General features: G+C 42.1%; 1 protein-coding gene across 4 annotated transcripts in view; it reads right to left on the bottom strand.

Moving 5' to 3' along the window:
* The window catches only part of Hipk1 (homeodomain interacting protein kinase 1), a 51,510-nt gene extending 29,938 nt beyond the window's left edge, over positions 1–21,572 (bottom strand). For 3 of the 4 annotated variants that reach the window (XM_040752125.1, XM_040752128.1, XM_040752127.1), the window contains exons 1-2: positions 21,076–21,217; positions 8,139–9,216 (exon numbers count right to left, since the gene is read on the bottom strand). In XM_040752125.1, the coding sequence (XP_040608059.1) occupies positions 8,139–9,214 (1,076 nt within the window). In that variant the 5' untranslated portion in view covers positions 9,215–9,216; positions 21,076–21,217. Of the gene's footprint in view, positions 1–8,138; positions 9,217–21,075; positions 21,218–21,477 lie in introns of those variants that run through there. The other variant, XM_040752126.1, reaches the window with a different exon arrangement.
* Positions 21,573–21,934: the final 362 nt, after the last annotated feature.

The raw sequence follows: 21,934 nt of genomic DNA, 5'->3' as shown, positions 1-21,934 counted from the left end.
ACCACAATCCTACTGCAGTTTGACAGTGCCCATAAATGAACACATTAATATCTCTGTAATAATAATACACAGAGTAAGCATATTAAATTGACTAAATAAAGACATTAACCAATCTTGTAACAGTTCAAGGCAGATCTTGATGATAAAGAAGTTTATATTAAACTCAGGGGAAAATGTCTTTTTAAATAAATATTAGAATTAGATTTTTCTTCTGAGCACCTTAGTTGTTTTACCACCTTCATGACAAAAATGATTTCTGAAAAAAATGATATTTGCAGCAGACTCATGAGCCAACCTATGAGAGTTTGAAGCTCAGGCTATCATTTAATAGTTGTCACCATCTAACTTCAACTCTGTGCCTTGGGTTTCTGATAAAAATGCAGACAGTGGGAATACCTAGCACAGAAGGGTGTTACAAAGTTTAAATAAATTAACAAAATCTTGGGCCAGTGCTGGGCACATAATAAGCATATGTAAATGTTAGGTATAATAATAACTACTAATATTACAGTACTATTGTGAGTCTTGAAACTCTGCACTTTTTAGAAATTTGATTTTCATTAATGCTTCAAGTATAATAATCCATAAACCAAGAGTACTCTATAGGTGAATACATCTGAAATGAAGTCACTACTCCCACTGGTAAAGTAGGAATCAGACAGGAGAGACTTGCATAAAACTATAGTCAGTGAGTGGCAGGGCAAGGACGGCTCTCAGCACTCACTCACTCCAGAATTAAATACAATCATATCCACTACATACACTCATCTTCACTAACTTATCTGGAATGGTGACATGCATAAACGGGCTTGTCTCAAACGGTGACTAAAATGGCAGTGCATACTATGTGCAATGGATAAAAGGGTAAGCCAAGCCTGTGGACCCAAGTTCTATCCCCAAAATCCACATGGTGGGAAGAAAAGAACCAACCTGCAACATCAACACCCATAGGAAACAGGTAGGTTGTAGGAATCCAGAGAGTCTAAGACATTTTCTGATCCTTACCCTGAAACAGCACAAGATCTAGGCCTATTCAGACTCATTCTGCTAGACAGCTGGAGCACAAGAAATAATATAACCAGTTTTTATAGCATTTGATATAAACTTCAGTTTTGTTCACTAAAAAACAACCCTCAGTCATCATACCCAGTACTAGGTGTAAGTGCACATTCATGCAATCCCATCAAGAGGATCATTGCAAATTAGAGGCTCACCTTGTCTACATAGTAGTTCCAGGACCCAAAGGAAGGAAAAAGGAAAAGGAAAGGAAAGAAAAAGAGAGGGGGGGGGAAGAGAAAGAGAAAGAAAGGAAGAAAGAAAGAGGGAAGGGGGAGGGAGAGGGAGGGAGGGATGAAAAGTGATGTATCAAGTGATGTTGAAATTAACTACAGACATTTACCACTGATGGAATTTCAAATTTCAATTAAATTCCAACCATTATGGCTGTTCTTAACATCACACAAGTGTGATAGGAGGATTAATAAGCTGAGAATAGGAATACCCAGAAAAAAATATGAAAGCTTTTCTAAAATTGAAAAGGGAAAAAAAGTCTTACTTTCAGTGAGCAGCAACATCAATTTCCAAGCTCATGACAGTGCCAGAAATAGCTGGCAGGGCAAGTGCACATGGCTTGGTGCCAAAATAAAAACTGGGCTGAGAACATTCCAAAGCATCAACTGAGAATCTCAAGGTTTTAGCAGTCCTACCTTATAGGAAGACATTTTTGGGGGGGAAGGGGGTTGAGACAGGGTTTCTCTGTGGCTTTGGAGGCTGTCCTGGAACTCCCTCTGTAGACCAGACTGGTCTCAAACTCACAGAGATCCGCCTGCCTCTGCCTCCCGAGTGCATGGGCTACAACCACCCGACTTAGGAAGACATTTTTGAAAAGGTAGATCAGGAGAGAATGGCTGGCCAGTCCAGTTTTTAACTTCTTTAAAGAAAAAGCAAACACACACACATACACAGAGAGACAGACAGACAGAGAGACAGAGACAGACAGACAGAAAGAGACAGAGACAGAGACAGAGAGAGAGAGAGAGAGAGAGAGAGAGAGAGAGAGAGAGAGAGAGAGAGAGAGGAGCTTAAAGTTTCAAAGAAATTAAGGAAACACTATTTCCAGCCTCGTTTACAAAAACAAAACAGTGATGTTTGACTAGATTTGTTTTTCATCCTGTTTCTAGAATGACAAAAGCAGCTAAGGATTCTCATGGAGAATTCACACAAGATAGCAACTCTTTCGTTACACAAAGGCAAGAACTAAAGAAAACCTCAGGGGCAGAGCAGTGGTGGTGCACACTTTCAATCCCAGCACTCAGGAGGCAGAGGCATCTCTGCGAGTTCAAGGCCAGCCTGGTCTACAGAGGGAGTTCCAGGATAGCCAGGGTTGTTAAAAAAAGAAAGCTGCAGTAGGAGCTTCTCATCACTGAGACTTAAACATGTTCATCTTGCCAGGCGGTGGTGGCGCACGCCTTTAATCCCAGCACTCAGGAGGCAGAGGCAGGCGGATCTCTGTGAGTTCAAGACCAAGCCTGGTCTACCGAGAGAGTTCCAGGACAGGCTCCTAAACAATACAGAGAAACCCTGTCTCGAAAAAAAAAAAAAAAACATGTTCGTCTTAACCACTAGTTAGTGGGAATGAAGTGTTTTCCCCTTTATGGAACAATGACAGAACATCTAAATTGAGATCACAATTAGTGAACTTATTATTCTCATTGTATTTTCCTCTTGGCCTTCTTTAAACTATCCAGTCTTAACATAAAGTCTTTGAGGGGTTGGAGGGGTAGGGAGCATTTTTAACCCACGCTAGCCCTGAATTTGATCCTCAGTACTGAAAAAAGTCTATGAACATGGAAACCCTGGTTCTACTAGCTGTATAAGAAGGCTGAGCCAGGCACACACCTGTTATCCCAGTACTTGGGAAACAAAGCACAAAGACTGAAGGTTCAAGACCATCCCAAGCTACAGGAGAGTCTGTCTCAAAATAAAATAAAATAAGAAGGAAAGGGGAAAAAAATGAAGGATGAAGTCAATAATTACTCATCTGGTCTGTTTCCAGTAACAACATTGTAAAAAACATAAGGCAATAAGAAGACTATCTACTCAAGTGTAGGAAAAAGCTAGAGATGACAACAAACTTGGCAGTGTTTATTCAAATAGGAAAATGTTGCTGATTGTGCTGAAAGTAGTGGGTCTCCTTTAACAGCAGTTCTCAACCTGTGGGTCTCAACCCCTATATGATTTGCATATTGGATATCCTGTATATCAGATACTTATGACTCATAAGGGTAGTAAAATTACAGTTATGAAGTAGCCACAAAATAATTTTATGGTTAGAGGTCGCCACATGAAGAAAGGTATGAAAGGATCGTAGCATTAGGACAGTCTTAGAGGACACAACCCCCATCCTTAAAGCACAAGCACTAGAAGCACTAATTTACAATAGCTAAGTGACAGAAAGAGCAGCCCTGGCATTTCATCTCCCAACTTTAAACTTTATCCTGAAGAAATGCTCCAAGGTCATAAAGCCCTAGTTCACTGGCAGCACAAATCATTCTCTGGTTGTTTTCATGAACATTCAGTTTCTTCCCTTCACTGAGGCACCAAAGCCACTTATTTACCAGATTAGAGATGTTACATAAAGTCCAACTTCCTGCATCTGTGGCTTAGATTGAAACTGTAGTTTCACTGTTACAGGAAATTAGATTGTTTGTGTAGGATAAATTAAGCTATACTTTTCTCCTCTAGGCAACATCCATCCATAAATAACAAAGTAATCTGAGCTTAAAACAAATGCTGGCTAGTTTGTTTAGAAGAGTAAAGCATTGGGACTGTTAAGTGTGGCAAACCTCTGTCCCTAAAACTCAAGCCCAAAGACAGCAACTTTCCTTGGCATCAGTCTACATTTAGCAGGCTAAAAAACATTTCCACTGCCTGGATCGTTTAGCCATGCCTATGGATAAGTGTGGCAAATTTCTGCCAAATGGTAGTATCTGGGCATGCTTAACATTGGGACAAAGCGACTTAAAAGAAGGGTAAGAAGGCTGGATTTGCAGGCAGCTTCAACAGCCAAAAGGGTTCACAGAGGTTTGCAAAAGACAGGACTATGAGGTGTTAGTGAATTCTAATGACAACAAAGAGCTATGAGAATGCTTACATAAGGCCTGCCGAGGACAAAAGCAATGACGAGGGAGGCCTGCCCAGGCAGCCTTCCACCTGTCACACTTGGAATCGAGAATTACTGGAGACGACACAGCACTCAGGTAAATCCTAGGCCAGTCACAAACCGTAGATGCTGAGCTGCTTGCACAGTGATGGCTTGGGATCAGAATGAACTTTTAAGAAGTTTCCCTTACTCCTCCCTTGAAATTATTCTTAAAGCTAACAACCAAATTTATAAGTAGCTTTGAAGAATACTTTAAAATTTAGAAAAACTTACTTTTTTTAATAAAATCAAAAACAAAATTAAAAGTATAAGGAAAAAGTACAAAGATTAGCAGCTTAATATTAAAAATCAGTCATATGTATTGCAAATTAGAGAAAGTTGGGCAGAATAATTTCTCCTAAAAATCACGTTATGTAAAGATCCTATCAAAAATGATTTCATAAAATAACTTACATCTTCCTTTTTTCTGCCTTTTTGTTTTAAAACTGCCTGGTTATCTCTGAGGGGGCACACAAACAGTTAATGAACACCTGTTCGCTCCTGTCTGAGCCGATGGCTCGCACCTCCCAGCCTCAGAGACAGGCAGTGGGGGGGCGCCAGCTCTTCAGCACACCTGTAAGCATCTGCTGCATTTGTACTATGGGGGGTATTCAAAGGGGAGTACCAGAAACAAACGTAGTTGGAGCCTAATTTCCCAAGTCTTAAGTAAACTGAAGTGAAATTTTTCAAAATTAGCCTAGGTTGTCTAGAGCAGGATGAGACCGGAAACCACAAGCCCTGAGAACTTCTTTGCCCCATTTCAAGTAAAACATGTCAGTTTTATAAAACTATGAAGATTTTTTTTAAGTGAGGACAGATTAAAAGACTATCATTAAGCTGTCAGTACTGCACTACTCAAAGAAATTTGTTAATGTTATTTTTATTAAACCCTATGTTTTTTTTTTTAAGAAAAAAAAAAAGAAAGAAAGATCTAGCCTGTAGAACAGTGGTTCTCAACTTTCCTAATGCTGTGACTCTTTAATACAGTTCTTCATGTTGTGGTGACCCCAACCATAACATTATTTTCGTTGCTACTTCATCAGTGTAATTTTGCTACTGTTATGAGTCATGATATCAATCTCTGATAGGCATGATAAATGTATGTGACTCCTATGAAAGGGTTGTTCGACTCCCCCCCCAAGGGGTCGTGCTCCACAAGTTGAGAACCGCTCCTTATAGAAGGGCATACAGAGACTAACAGTAGAATAGGGAACCCAGAAATAAACTCTTAAAATATATGGTCGAATAAACTTGCAAAAGTCACATGCAAAAGAATTAAACTGGACCATTACTTTAAAAAATAGAATTGAACAAAGTGTGGTAGCCCATGTCTGCAATCCAAGCACTCAGGAGGCTGAGACAGAAAGGAGGGACACTGCTGAGTTCAAAGCCAGCTTGAGCTACCAAGTGAGCACCAGGTCAACCAGAGCTATATAGCAAAAACCTTGTCTCAAAAACAAGTTAACTTGAAATTAAATAGTTAAATGCAGGAGCTAAAAGTCAAAGGCTTGCTGGGTACCTTTAATCCCAGCACTGGGGAGGCAGAGGCAGGGCGGATCTCTGTGAGTTGGAGATCAGCCTGATCTAAAAGAGCTAGTTCCAGGACAGTCTCCAAAGTCACAGAGAAACCCTGTCTCGGAAAAAAAAAAGAAAGTCGAAGGCCTGTAGAAGAAAACTGGAGATGATGGATTTTTAATGCATGACAAGGGAACAAACAAAGGAAAATGCAGACCCTTCATCAAGGGTCAAAACAAGAGGTTCAAAAACTATAAAAGGATACGAGATATTTGCAAATCATATCTGTCAATGACTAGAAGGTATTTTTTTTAATTTCTAAAACCTAACAAAACCAACTGAAAATATGGGCAGAGGATTTGAATAAATATTTCTCCAAAAAAAAGTGTAAGGACATGAAAAATGTCAGTATCACTAAAAGGTAAATCAAAACTATCTGGGATACCATTTTATACCATAAAGATAACTACTTTAAAAGTATATAGAAGCCGGGCGTTGGTGGCGCATGCCTTTAATCCCAGCACTCGGGAGGCAGAGGCAGGCGGATCTCTGTGAGTTCGAGGCCAGCCTGGTCTACAAAGTGAGTTCCAGGACAGCCTGACAGCCTCCAAAGCCACAGAGAAACCCTGTCTCGAAAAAACAAAAAAACAAAAACAAACAAAAAAATATATATATATACATATATATATATATGTATATATATATATATATAAAATAACAAGTATTGAAGGAAACATGTAGAAACTGGAACTCTCATTCGCTGCTGGCAAGGGGGTTAAGAGTACAGCCTCTGTGGAAGTCCGGTAGCTTCTCAGAGCTACAACATACTAATCCCTAAGATCTAGCAAGTCTACCTCAAGCTCTACAGCTAAAAGGCCTAAAAATAGGTATTTAGATTAAACATTCACAACAGCTGAAGGGTTTAACACCCAGGTGTCTATCAAAAGATGGATAAGCAAAATGTGGCATATACATACAATGCAAAATTTCTCAACATGAGCAGGAATGACATCCTTGATGGGTGCTACAGAATAGATAAACCTCAAAATCTTAAGATCTAGGAATGGAGCTGGAGAGTACTCACGTGGTAGATCACACCCATCTATAACTCCAGTGGATCTAGCCTCTATTGAAACCAGGTACACTCTTGGTACACCGACATACATACTGACAAAACACCCATAAACATAAAATTATAGAAAATAGGTAGCAAATCTATTAACCCTAATACTCTGGTAGATCGGTGTGAGTTCAAACCCAACCTGATCTACACAGTAAGTTCCAGGCCAAACAAGGCTACATAGTGAGACCTTGCCCAAAAGAAGACAGACAGACACACACACACACACACACACACACACACACACACACCCCTAAGAGAATACACATAAATACATATTTTACAGTTACCTATTTGTGATAAAGGTTTTTTATTTTGGGATGGGAGGGACATTAAACTCAGTCTCATGCAGAATAAGCAAGTCCTGTATCTGAGTTACATACCCCAGCCCATGCTTCATTTCTTGACTAAATGCTCATACAATCTATTTTCAATTTATGAATATTAATTTAAATACCAGATTCTGTAAAATTAACTAGATAAAGATCTGAAAAGTAAAAGCACCTCTAAAGAGCCTTGATTATAGTATATACAAAATTGTGTATACCAACATAAGTACTGTTAAAAGAATTTTATGTAATAAAAGGGCCTTGTTTTAGACGTACTAATCTAGAAATATAAATCATTAGTGTACTTAGGTCAAGATATCCTAGGATAACTAAATAACTTCAAAATATTGTAGAGATGTTCAAATAGAAAATCACAGCAATCATCTAATACAATTTTTGCCCACGCCTTTAATCCCAGCACTTGGGAGGCAGAGGCAGGTGGATCTTTTTGAGTTCCAGACCAGCCTGGTCTGAAGAGTGAGTACCAATACAGGCTCCAAAGCTACACAGAGAAATCCTGTCTCAAAAAAAAAAAAAAATCAGAATAAACTGCTGCTATGGTTAAACCTAAAGGTAATCCCAAGACATTTTACATGCCAAAGTATAAGCTAAAGAAAACCCTTTGGCACCTACCCAGATGGATCATCTTGTATAGTCAGATGGATCATCTTGTATAGTCATTCCTTCAAGTAGGAAGTTAAGTGTAATGGCAGTCAGGAATGAACCAGATACTAGCAGAATTCAGCTAGCAACAGCCTTGAGAATTAAATTTGAGTTCATTTTGCTAGTAAAATAGGATCTCGGCAAGAAAAGCATGTTACTTATAGGAATGTCACATATACATGTAAGAAGCTGAAACAAATCCTGTTCCCATCTTGGAATCTAGAAATAAGTAGACTCTTAAGTAGTATAATTAGAATTCTATGCTATGCATGTTAAATATGAGGACACATCTCCAGTATTTTAAACTTGCCTGTAGTAGCGTGACTGCAAGTAGGTTGAACACACAGCTTTGGAAACGTGACTAGCAGAACCGAAGTCAATGACTTTCACTCGGTAGGGTTGACGAACTGGATCAACCAGCATTATGTTTTCAGGTTTAAGGTCAGCATGAATCAGACCCAGACTCTTCAGCTTCATCAGGGCTGTGGCCACCTGCTGCAAGACTGGTCTGATGTACTTGAGTGGCAGTGGGCTGAACTTGTTCTGCTTTAGGAAATCATACAAGTTCTGCTCCAACATCTCAAACACAAGGCAGGTATGATTCTTGTGCTGAAAACACTCGTAAGAACGGACAAAATTATACTCGTCAGCATTTTCACTGCTTAGGCGGGAAAGGATGCTCACTTCAATCTGTCCTTGTCTGGCATAAGAGGGGTGGTTCTTCAAGATCTTAATAGCCACGATTTCCTTGGTGCTCCGCTTCCAGCACTTTGCCACCTGTCCAAAAGTCCCTCGGCCTAGGAACTCCAAGACTTCATAGCTGTTGGTCATAGAGCAAAGGATCTCATGTTGGACCAGTTGGTAATCCCCTTCTCCGCTAGAACTGCTACTCTTCGTGGTCACAGTGGTGGTCGTGGCAGCAGCACCCACCACAGTTCTGTTCTGCAGCATGAGAGGGGGATGTTCTTCTATGATCTGCACACTACCGTTGCTGTCCACTTCCTCACTTTTTCTTTTCAATCCACATTTTTGATATGGCTCAAGCAAAGAAACGTTGCTCCTGTGAGTCAGGGTCTGGCTGCTTTGGAAGGTTGCCGTAGCGGCACTGCCTGAGCTATCAGCAGCTGTTACCACAATATGCTCCACTGCAGGAGCTGGGAGGATGAGGCTCTGGTCGTAAGCAGGAATATTGAAATTTGCTACCTGGTGAGAGGAGCTGGCTTGCCCTTGTGTAGCTGGGAGGGTTTTGCTGTGGGTATAATATTTGTCGTTGCTGCTCTGTCCTGAAACATCCCAGCCAGAGGGCTCTATTTTCAGTTTCTTCGCACTGCAGAAGGCACTCGACGACACTGATGGGGGGGAAAACACCTGCAGCTGTGATGCCATACCTACATGGAAAGAAAGGAAGAATGAGACCACAAGGGTTCATGATGCAAAGCATATATGAAAACACTTGCAGCTGATAAAAGACTGATACTTCACTGGTTCCCACCTCTCAAAGGCTAATGCAGTCTTAAGCGACATTCACAGACAGACTGGCCATAACGTACCAAAGCAAAGACTGACTACTCTGCACAAGTCACACATAATAGTGCTCCGCTTGCCAGCACTGGAGAGACTGCCACCAATCAGAAATCGAGCAAGTTGATAAGGCTAGAGTATCTCCTGAGGAAGAGAACTCTCTACACGAAGTTAATCTTAGAAAGACAGGATCAGGCAGTAAGATAGCTCAATGGGTAAAGGCAAGTGCCGACAATGTGAATTTTCTTCCAAGACACTCATGGAGGAAGGAGACAGGTGACTCCCACAAGTTATCCTATGACCTCCACAGTCTTGCTATGACATATGCATCCAGACACATACATGCACATCATGTATGTGAAATCATACTGGACTACACAGTAAAATGGAATCAGAAAAAAAAAAGAACAAGGGTTAATCCCAGCACTCGGGAGGCAGAGGCAGGAGGATCTATGAGTTTGAGGCCAGCCTGGTCTACAGAGTGAGTTCCAGGACAGCCTACAAAGCAATACAGAGAAACCCTGTCTCAAAAAGAAAGAAAGAAAGAAAGAAAGAAAGAAAGAAAGAAAGAAAGAAAGAAAGAAAGAAAGAAAGAAAGAAGGAAGGAAGGAAGGAAGGAAGGAAGGAAGGAAGGAAGGAAGGAAGGAAGGAAGGAAGGAAGGAAGGAAGGAAGGAAGGAAGGAGAGAGAGAGAGAGAGAGAGAGAGAGAGAGAGAGAGAGAGAGAGAGAGAGAGAGAGAGAGAGAGAGAGAGAGAGAGAGAAAGAACAAGGGAGAAAGGAGGGAGGAGAAAGAGGGAAAGAGAAATATAAAGAAGAAAGATATGGGGAGAGGAAGTAAGAACAGTCCAGCTGTCCTGAATATCCCAGATACCTAAGGTTCAGTAAGCCAAAAGACTAAACTCAAGGCTATTTGTTTAAGGACTAAAGCCCAAACACTTTGCACAGAACACAAACATCATATTTATCTGCGCCCTTCTCACCAGGTGGACCTTTTGAGGCCTTGGGCTCTAAAGTAAACTCCTTTCCTAGCTCCATACTTTCCCTCCATATAACCCAGTATGTCATCTTCAAAAGAAAAAACACCTCTCAAAAATTTCCGTCTCAAATCCAGACCCCTCTCTCTTCCTCCTTCTACCCTTCCCACCAATCCTATAAATCTTATCCAAATGCCCACTTTGCCCACTTGGTTGATTATAAGACAGACACCTCAAATTTAACATGTCCAAAGTTAAGTTTTACAAGCCTCGCCCACTCTCTATTCTATCTTAGTTATGGTATGACACCAAACACCCACTGACTCAGGCCAAAAGTGAACAATGAGCCTCACTTCCTCGGCTATATAATGGCAATAGCAATAGCCATCTCATGGAGCTATTCTGAGAATTCAGGATTTAACACAGGCAGACACTCATTATCTGAACTCACTCCTCTCCCTTTCTTCACAAACTACTTGTCTGATCTATATCCTAAACACAGCTCAAGTCAGCCATTTTTCTCTACCATTCTAGTTCACAATGCAAACAGCCTCCAAAGAATTGCCTTAAACACACCCAGGGGATTCTCTGCTTTTATTTGTGACTGGGTTGTTTTTTTGTTGTTGTTTTGTTTTTGAGACAGGACCTTTAGTATCCAAGCTGCCCTCAAGCTTGCTATGTAGCTGAGGAGGACCTTGAACTTTTCCATCTTTGCTTTTAAACAGCAAGCTAGATATATAACTGTTCTCTTAACCTCTCTCCTCCCACTTCCCCCAGAAGTTTTCCATTACTTTGGGCATAAAGTTAAAGATCTTCAAAACAGGTCTTGTGGTATAGGCCTTTAATTCCAACTACTCAAGAGGCTGAGAAACAGGAGAATCACAAATTGAAGGCTAAGGCCAGCCTGGGTAACTTAGTGAGGAGAGATCCTGTTTCAAAATAAAGTTGAAAAACAACAACAAAAAAAAAGAGTAGGTGTGGCAGTAGCTGGGGAGATAGCTCAATGGTAGGATATTAGCTCAACACGTGTTGCTCAATATGTACAAAACACTGACTTAATCCTGAGTACATGGGGGTGGAGAAAAATCTTCACCAAAGGGCTAAGAAGATGTCTCAATCAACAGGGTATTTGCCATTAAAGTAGGAGGGCCTGAGTTAAGCTGTACCCACATAAAAAGCCAGGCACAACAGTATGCACTTGTAATCCCAACATTGGGGAGATGGAGACAGGATTCCTGAGGTTTGGTGGTCATCCACTCTAGCTGAATCAGTAAGCTCCAAGTTCAGGGAGAGACCCTGTCTCAAGAAAATAAGATGGAAAGCAATTGAGAAAGACATGATATTAATCTCTAGCCTACACACCTACACACACACACACACACACACACACACACACACACACACACACACACACACGCATGCAAACACACAAACTCAAAACCCTATCCAAAAAAAATTCTCAAAATGTTCTTGCTGACCAGCATATCCCCCACCTTGATTGTCTCCTCCTGCTTCAGCCTCCTAAGGGCTGAGATTACAGGCATATGTCATCACACCCAACTTCTCAGTTCCTGCAAGGCCACTCCATTTTTTCAACATCAGGTGCCTCCTAAGAAAAACCTCTTCTCTACCTTGTCCCCACCCCCTCTCTCGGTCTCCACACCTCCACACACTCACACACACACTCACACACACACCACACACAGCCATCCCTTCATCCTTTCCACTATGAATTTGCTGTTCTTCTCTTATGATTTTAAATTATTTAGTGCCACACCCCTGCCCATAGTATACATTCTATAAGGACAGGCACCATCTGTTCTCTTCCTCACTTCTATCACTCAGACCCTTCATTATCTACAAGTAACTAACACTAATATATAAACTGTAGTATTTTCAAATGCTTGGCTTTGGTTTTGTTTTCTTTACATGTCCTTCTCTTTTGTTTGCATGCTTCTTAAGATACAGGTAAAGTCTCCACTCTAAACCATATAATACAACTTTACAAGTCATAAGAAAATACACATAGGGATTACAAAGGAAGGAAGCAGACAAAGGATGTTACAGAACATGAAAAAGCACTGCGTAGGGGCTAGAGCAGAGATCAGAGATCAGAGATAGCATCTGCCTGGAATGCAAAGGGCCTTGGATTTGATCCCTGGCACTGCACAGAAAGGAAAGGGGGAGGGAGAGCAAATGTGTGTACTTCTTTGGGCCTGATTACAACTTAAAACTATCTGCACTGTAGTCAGCTGAAAAGAAGAAAAAATGTATCTTCAACCTTCAATTTCTAAAATGTGGTTTAGATTTACTTTAAGCAAGAGTTTCCGTAATTTATATGAACCTCAAAAGAAAAAAAAAAGACAAATTAAAAGCTAAGGCAGTGCACTTCATCTTATGAGGTCATGAATATACAAAGCATTTTGAACTACCTACACCGCCAATGTAAAACCAAATATAATAAAAGTCTTGGGACTGGAGTGATAACTCAATGGTTAAGAGCACTCACTGGCTGCTCTTCTAGAGGACCTGGATTCAATTTCCAGCACCACATGGAGGCTCACAACTGTCTGTAACTCCAGTTCCAGGGGATCCAGCACCCTCACACAGACATCATGCAGGCAAAACACCATGCACATAAAAATAAATAAATCTTTGAAAATTAAAAAAACAACTAAGACTAAACAGTTCCTTTACAAAATTTGCCTATTAAAATATATGTAAAGTATTACTTGACATCATAAAATTGAGTCAAACTAAAAAGAGGAAGTGAATCTTCCAAATTCGTTTTCCCTACTGAAATATAAATTTAACAATTCAGCCAAAAAACAGGGAGCACAATACTTATGTAACTAAAAGTAGTGAAAACTTTTAAAATTTTTAGTTTGCAGCAACTATATAAAAGGACAGAGGGTCATGGGCCAGTGGTGACACACACTTGTAATCCTAGCACTTGAGACAGTAGGAGCAGGAGAATAAGAAGCTCGAGGCCAGCTTTGGTTACAGTGAGTGAGACCAGCCCAGGCTTTATGACCCTATCTCACAAAAACAAAATGATGAGGTCATAAAGTAATACTGGAAAGAATTCATGAAATACCCCTTTGTTTATTATTTGTTTTTTTTTAAAGATGGTTTCTTACTGAGCCCAGGCTAGCCTCAAACTCATTACGTAGCTGAGGATGACCTTGGATTCCTCCTCCTCCCCCTCATTCTCCTCCCCCTCCTTCTCCTCCTCTTCCTCTTCCTCCTCCCTCCTCCTAGTACAGGAATTACAGGCATGTACCACCACTCTTGGCCAATAGTCTTTAAAAATATATTTACCAGAGTGATGCTATTGCCAACCTTTGATCTTATAACAAAATAACAAATATTAATGACTTCAAATTCTCACTCAACATTACACCCCCGCCCCACCCCCCCAAAAAAAAGGGAAAGGAAAGAAAACATGTTCTAGGACATTTTGAATAAAACATACTCAGAAAAACAAACCTAGTCCATGCAAGGGAGGAGGGGGGAAGAAAAAAAAAATCAAGCAGAATTTCACTAGCCTTTCTCACAGGTGTATTTTAGCACCAGGATTCTTCATGTGGCTGACACTCAGACCTCAGTAATAAGGTGAGAAGAAAACACAGAATCAAAAAATGGCCTAGAAAAACCAACACTGTCATTATACTCCGCTCTGAAATGAGTTTTTAAAAGGTCATTTCTAGGCACAGATACTGCCCCACAAATCTGCCTTTGCAAACCGGTATCAATTATTTTCCCAGGCAAGACTTCTTAAACAAAAATATGGGGCAGAATTAATGCACTGAACAAAATTTTTCTGTTTTTTGTTTTGTTCCTCTTCAAAATTCCCTTTCCAATTGCTTACCTAAAGTGATATAATAACAAATTTGCTCCCTGCAATAAATAATCCCAAACTAGAACCAATAGGCAATGGCTACTCAAAAGAGAACTGTGCCTTGCTGGAATGAACGGCTTTCAAACAGCTATTTAAGGGCATCTCTACTCCCTGGCATGTACTACTCCACACTGGATTACTACAGGTAAGTGATCCTGCAACAATTAAAAACTGTAACACTTCATGGAATAGTTGGAGACCACAGGCAAGATAACCATTTTTCAAAGCTTTTGTCCTTTGTTTTTTAGTTGTTTGGTTGAGTTTTGTTGTTTGCTTTTTTGTTTGAAGACAGGTTTTTCTGTGTAGCCCTAATGTTCTGATACTTGCTCTGTAGACTGAGCTAACCTCAGAGATCCCCCTGCCTCTGCTTCCCAAGTGCTGGGATTAAAGGCATTCATAACTTCCATTTCTTCCCCAATGCACCTATAATAAATTAGTACTTTTTTTATGTCATCTTTCTCTGACACAATTTAACAACTGATGACCTAAATAACTAAAACCAATAAATACTTCATAGTAAATTCTTCTTCCAGATAGCTATCCTGGCTTGTGTGTACAGGGAAACACATATTCTCCAATATATACTCTGGCATACATCCTTATCAATAGATTGGACAGATAAGTAAAAGAACATGCTTTATTTGTTGTTTTGTTATTAGTGAGTGTATAAGGCATGATGTGATGGTGAGGTCAGAAAACAACTCTGGAATCGGTTCTCTCCTTCCACGTCTACATAGGTTACAGGGATCAAACTCAGGTGAGCTGGCCAAGCATGTACCACAAGCACCTTTTCCCCCAATCATCTTCCCAGCCCAAGAATACATGTTTTGTAAAAGTAAAACAAGGAGCTGGGGAGATGGCTCGGGAGTTCAGAGTCTTAGCACATGGGGTCATGCTGGTGCTAGGGGACAGAAAGAGGTAGATCCCTGCCCTCAAGCACTTTGCCTAATTTTTGAGCTCTAGGTTCAGTGAGATGACCCTGTCTCAAAAGACAGGATGACTACCAATAAAAGGGGACACATCATCAACCTGGTCCCCACATGGCATATATGAGAAAAAATTCTTTTGCTGGAAACCTAAGTATCTTTCTACCCCACTCAGTGTTCTCCAGCCCTTTGCACTACTTACTTGAAACTTGAACCCTGAACTACTCACTTGAACACCCTGACTGATCTCTCCAAAATGTACTCTTAAGCACCCTGTCCATGCTCACTTTTCCAATTCACTCTTCACTTCCTAGCTGAAGCTTGCTCTAAAAATGTACATCTGGCCGGGCGTTGGTGGTGCACACCTTTAATCCCAGCACTCAGGAGGCAGAGGCAGGTGGATTTCTGTGAGTTGGAGGCCAGCCTGGTCTACAGAGCGAGTTCCAGGACAGCCCCCAAAACAATACAGAGAAACCATGTCTCGAAAAAAACAAAAAAAGAAAAAAATGTACATCTGGAAAAACAATATACATCTATCCCCCCATTTAAACCTCCAGGACAAAGCCCAAAAGCTCAAATTTTCATTAGCAGACCTTAGAGTCTGGCCTATGGTTACTTTTATAGATTTGTTTTATCCACTCTTTTCCCAGAGCACTCTCTGGTTTCAGTGCTTCATGGAGTGGGTAGGCCTTGACTTCTCCAGCCCAAGTTCCTTTATATAAATCTCACTTCAATGTGTTATAGCTTGTTGATTTACATTTTTTAAAAAATCTACTTTCTCCTTTATTAGGCACATGGCTAGACTATGTTGATCAGTCTCCTCACCAGTGGAGAACAATGAGTGAATAAAGTTTTCAGAGACCCAAGCTTCTACCCTGAGACAACATGCAAGTAACAGTGGAGAAACAGGATGGGAGAAGCATGGGTCTTTGAGTGGCCATGCAGCGGTGAACAGACTACTAACCCTGAATGCCCCTTTGACACAGAACATTAAGTATGCTGTTACATAAAACAGAAACTTTTCCTTCCACTAGGTTATTTAATCAGACAAAAATACTCAGAAGTCTTCCCTAGGGCTACGTTATAGTAGGTCAGGCTCCTGATAAATGCTCCCATAGCACACGCTACTTTCTTTACAGTTGCACTTCTTTAATTCAGTCCCTTAACAAACATATAGAGGACCTGCTGCCTGTCTGCCAGAAACTGTTCTAGACACAAGAGACACAGTGGTATTCAAGATGGACATCATCTTTTATCTAAGAATTTACAGTCAACTGGGGATAATTTTTTTCTCTCTCCCATGTCACCACCTCTCTCTCTCTCTCTCTACACACACACACACACACACACCATAGAGAGAGAGGCAGAGACAGAGAGAGACAAAGAGGGAGGGAGAGAGAGAGGGAGAGGAACAGAGAGGGAGAAGAAGAGAGAGAATGCAAATAGTGATAAGCTATGAAGAAAACATAGGTCACAAAAAGCCATGTATGGTGTTGGCATTACAATGAGATCTAAACAACAGGGAAGAAGAGTTAATACACAGATAGAGACATCCCATGTGGATAGAGTGGAAGAATGGAGAAAGCAAATGTAGGACCAGTAGGAATAACTCATATAACTTGTGGACCACTCTGGACCTTAAGTATCACCATTTATACTTATCTAAAAGTTAACTCTGGGGATGGGGGAGGAAGGTTAGAGAGTTGCCTCTATGGCTGACTCACTTATTGCTCTGGCAGATGACCCAGGTTCAGTTCCCAGCTCTCCCATGGTGGCTCACAACCATATGCAACTGCAGATCAGCTTATCTGACACCCTCTTCTGATCTCCTCAGGTACTAGGCTTACACATGGTCCACACACACATTCAAGCAAAACACTGATAAACATAAAATAAACAAATCTAAGAAACAAAATATTTTAAAGTTGACTTCTGGTTCAGCAAGATAGTTGAGCAGATACAAGCACTTAGTATACAAGCCTGACTACCTGAGCTTAATCCCCATAACCACGGTATAAGATAGCTGTCCCTGACCTACACACACACACACACACACACACACACACACACACACACACACACTTAAAAATAAAAGCCAACTTCTTTTCTCAAGTTTAAATTCTGTAAGGATGATCCTTAATAGCAGGATAGAGAGACAGAGCTTTCCTTTCTTTTCTGTTACCACTAGCATCCATTATAATGGTTAGCATACAGTATGTGTCAAGTATTTCCTAGCATGACTGACTAAAGACATCACACTACTGCTCCATACATAAATGTAGGGAAGTCTCAGAAATTATTCTGACTGAATTAGAGAAATACATGATGTGACAGAAATTATAATCTTTTGTCTGTAGTAATGTATTACTGTTCTAAACATAGTTAACAGTGAAGCAAAAAAGTAAACTTAAAATCCTAAATAATATTTGAATCAAAGTTGCCACCCCTTGGCAGTACTTCCTTCCTTCACATGGGACTGTGTGTAACAAGCCAGTTTCCCAACTGGAATGGCAAGATAGGGTGTGGGAAAGGTGGCATTAACTGCAAGGAGAGCATGGACGACTCTGTGGACCTTTGGCCATTTAAAAAATGCTCCGATGTTTTGGTAAACTGGCTAAAGGATGCTTTCCTCCTAGGTAGGATGTTTTCCCAAGTTTCAATACCTGTTTAGACTGGCTCTGCAAAACAAATCTATAGCAACTGAACAAAAGAAAATACGCCTTTTATTGGAAAGTGTATTATTTTACTAAGTAAGGGAGATAGCTGACAAGGCTTATGAAGTTTGAAATAAAGAAAGCAAGAGCAGGAAGAATTTCCAACATAAGACTAAGTCAAATTAACAAAGTAGAGATCACTATCAAACACAAATAATGCCAAGTGAGGGCCCTGTTCTGAACAGCCAGCAAAGATCAAAAGGAATCAGGGCTTAAGTAAGAGAACAATGGTTTGGCGGATAGGAGGTAGATGAGGCTTTTTCAAGAAGAATGAGGTGACTTCTGCCAGGATCCAAGGGATATGGAAAATGAGGACCTGTGTATAGGAAGGAAATGTATTTGACTGGAGAAGTAGAAAGAAAAAAAGTACTAGACTTTTATAGCTAACAGACTTTAAAAAGAATCTTTCTAAAATTCTCTAATTCTAATATGGAAAAAAAAAAGAAACTCAAAAAGGCCAAATAAGTTTTACACAGAGCTAATGAGCAAAATGCTGGCAAAGAATTCAGGTCTCCTGGTTTCTTTTCATTAAGCAACAAGGAAAACATGGTACCAGGTGCCTTTAAAGAATCCAAAGAAAGGCTGAGCACTGGTGGCACACGCCTTTAATCCCAGCACTCAGGAGGCAGAGGCAGGAGGATCTCTGTGAGTTTGAGGCCAGCCTGGTCTACAGAGCGAGTTCCAGGACAGCCTCCAAAACAATACAGAGAAACCCTGTCTCCAAAAAACAAAAACAAACAAACAAAAAAGAATCCAAAGAAATACAATGTTTTATTCAATAACCTTAGAAGGCTGCTGAAGTGATGTGCACCCAAAAAGGAAGTTATGAAAGACACTAGAGGGCCAACAAAATGGCTCAGTGGGTAGAGAGGCACTTGCTGCTAAGCCTGAAAACATGTGTTCTATGCCCTGGACCCACTAAACAGAAAACCAATGCCTGTAATTTGAACTCTCCTGCACACACACTCTGAATAAATGTAACAAAGTATGTACTACAGAAATACATTATGATTACACTAGCTGAATTCCTACAACTAAAAAGAAAGACAAAAGGCAAAAGTCAAAGCCACACACCAGGCACCATGAAGTTTCAGCAACACTGTCGCAGAACCATCCCTTCAGCTCAGGAGTGCGAGGACAGCCTGGTCAACCAAAGAGCATTAGTAACAAACAAAAAGAAGAAGATTGTTCACTCAGGAAAATGATCTTAATTAACTTGTGTGCAAAATAGCATGAACTGTATAGTAAGGGAGAAACTGAAGAGGAACTAAGTAGGGGAAAGCCCTAACGAAATCATAGATTGCTGTCACACAGGCAAGAAAAGGGCAATTGACAGATCAGGCTGCTCAAGCTTACGAAATTATTCAAATTACAAAAAGACCAATTAAAATACATAACTAACAAGCTGCACAAGTTCCAAGTATAAGAAGTTTACAGGCAGGTTTGGCTCACTGATTTCCACCAACAAACCACCGGTGGATCTGCGCTTATAAAAACAAAAACAAAGGAAAGAATTCTGTTTTCCAGACAAATGTGAACTTTGGCATTATTTTTTTTTCAGGAGGAAGATCTGGTTTGACTTTAAATCTCATTACCGATAAGCTTGCTCTAAAATCTGTAAAATACAATGTCCAGAGATCAACTGTCCATGTGCTATCACAAACTACGAGTCAAGCAGAACCAACACACATAGTCTAAGATAGTAGTCACCATTTTTGTCAAATGCTTTTCCAGTTTGGAAGCTTCCAGCTTCAATCTCAAATACTTTACCAACATACCCTTCAAGCCAACACAAGCACCTTAAAACCATCATATGACAACACTGAACCCTAAGAAAATTGCATGCAAATACCCAAAATAATTTGCAGAATAACAATGACTAGGTAAAATGAGGTGTTAATTGTTTTACAGAAAACCTTAGACTTTTAAATGAAAAAAAAAGCTGGCATGTTTGCATTCTCTGTAATCTTAACCAAAAACAAACAAACAAAAAAAACCTTAAAGACCGTAAATCAAAAATAGCTTTACACAAACAAGAACAAAATTGTAGGTTTTGCTGAGGGTATCAGGCACTTACTTTAACCCCACTTCATCTAGGGCAGGAAGCCATGCTGCTATTTTCATTAGAGTTACTAAGAAACAAGATAAAGGGGGATCTGGGGCGGCGAAGTCTACGCTTGAAACTAGTATGTGGCTACACTACACTACTGAGACTTCTCAAAGTGTCACTAACAGACAAGAATGAGCATCTTAAAATGAGTATCCACTGAGTCAGTGGTTACATAAAGATTTACTTACTGGAGCTTGGGGCTATCCACCCCACCCCCCTTTCATTCCCAGTCCCATCCCCAAACAGGAAAGAAAACGCGCCCAGCATAAACACAGGCCACTGGTCACCACAACAAACCGGAGGTTAGACCAACGCTCCTGGAGACCAAGTTTCAGGTCTCGGTTGCCAAGGAAAAAGGGGGACTCTTCCCCACAGAGCTGTTTATAGCCTGGGCCCTACCCAAGAATTTTTCGTTGTTTCCATCTTTTCCTTTAACGTTTTGGGATTTTGTTGTTGTTGTTGTTGTTGGTTTTGGCTTTGAAAGTAACGACGGGCTGCAAAAGTTTCTTTTGAAGAAGACCTCTAAGCTTTTCCTTGAAAACATAAATATATAGGTGGGTTGGTCCCCCACATAACCTCACCACCATCACAAATTACAGACTCAACGATTACAAAACAAAACATGAGCGAAGAGGACAGAAAAGCTTCCACACCAACCCGACCATCACGATTTTCTCTAGACACCGCTTCCCGGTTCCCAAAGGCACAGATAATGCTCGAACTAGAGCGACAGGCAGTGGGGTGACATGCACACACGCACAAGCTTCACATAGAGAACCTGCCACCGCAGCCAGGGGTAGGGGCGGGGAACCGGAGGGTGGGGAGATTGCCAGACAGGCCCCTGTCACCTGAGGACAACAGCACGCTCGGGAGGAAAGTGGCAGGAGGCAGGGGGAGTTGCCCATTTTCCCGGGCACACAGTCTCGTCCCGCCGCTCGCGACCAGGCAGCGGGACGCAGCGCCCAGGGCCGCGCGGGGCCTGCCGAAAGGAGCGCCCGGTGCAAGCCGGCCGCCCCGGGAAGTCCGCGGCCCGCTCGGCCCCACCTCGGGGCGCCCACCCCAGGACGCCCGGGCCCCAAGCCCTCGCCCGGCCTGACTCACCGCCGGTGTGTGTAGTTCTCAGCCGCGAGTCGGGGCCGCCGCGAGGAGGCGGCGGAGGAGACGCGATCCGGGGCCCCGCCGCCGGGTCATCATACCCCCCGCACGAGCCGGCCCGGGCCCCGGCCCCCGCCCCCCGGAGCCGTCCCCGCGCCCGTCCCGCGGCCGGAGCCTCGCCAGCCTCCCGCCTGCCCCGCCGCCCGGCCCCTTCCCGCCGCCGCCGCCGCCTCAGCGCCGCGCGCTCCCGCCTCGGCCTCCCGCTGCCGTCCGGGGCCACGGCCCGGCCCTTCGCTCCGCGGCTGCCGTTGTCGCCAGACCCGACAAGTGGAGCCCCGAGCGACCGCCCTCATCCGGCCGGCCCCGCCCCGCCGGAACCATTCAGCCACCTAGCGCCATGACACCTACTGGGGCGGAAGTGCGGAGGAGCGGGCGGGTTGGAATCATTGCTTCGTGCCGCGGGCCGCAGGAGCGGACGGGCCACCGTGGGGAGCCACCGTGGACGGTGTGTGGGGACCGGATTCCCCGCCCCCCTCCGCTCAGCAGTCGCCGAGGTGGTTTACCGGTGTCTGGTGGCTGTCGGTTTTCCCGCTGCTAGATGTCATCTCAGCCAGTGTGACATCACCCCAAACTAGTGTGATTTCCCCCACACACAACCGCATCCTAGCGATTGGGCGGCGCGGGGAGACATTGACTACCTGAGAAGCCCCAGAGGATGAAAAATTATCTCAGCTTAGGCTGCCATGTAGAGTACTTTGTAGCTGCAAAAGGGATTTCGACGCCTCTCTATACTGAAGCGCTCCCATTGCGGTATGTTAGGAAATATAAGAAAATAACTACTCCGATCTGAGCTCCTCAGTGCATG

This window comes from Mesocricetus auratus, unplaced genomic scaffold (genome assembly GCF_017639785.1).
Source record: "Mesocricetus auratus isolate SY011 unplaced genomic scaffold, BCM_Maur_2.0 Super-Scaffold_100009, whole genome shotgun sequence".
NCBI lineage: Eukaryota > Metazoa > Chordata > Mammalia > Rodentia > Cricetidae > Mesocricetus > Mesocricetus auratus.
The sequence above is the reverse complement of the archived record's forward strand: the minus strand, read 5'-3'. Positions and strand labels throughout refer to the sequence as shown.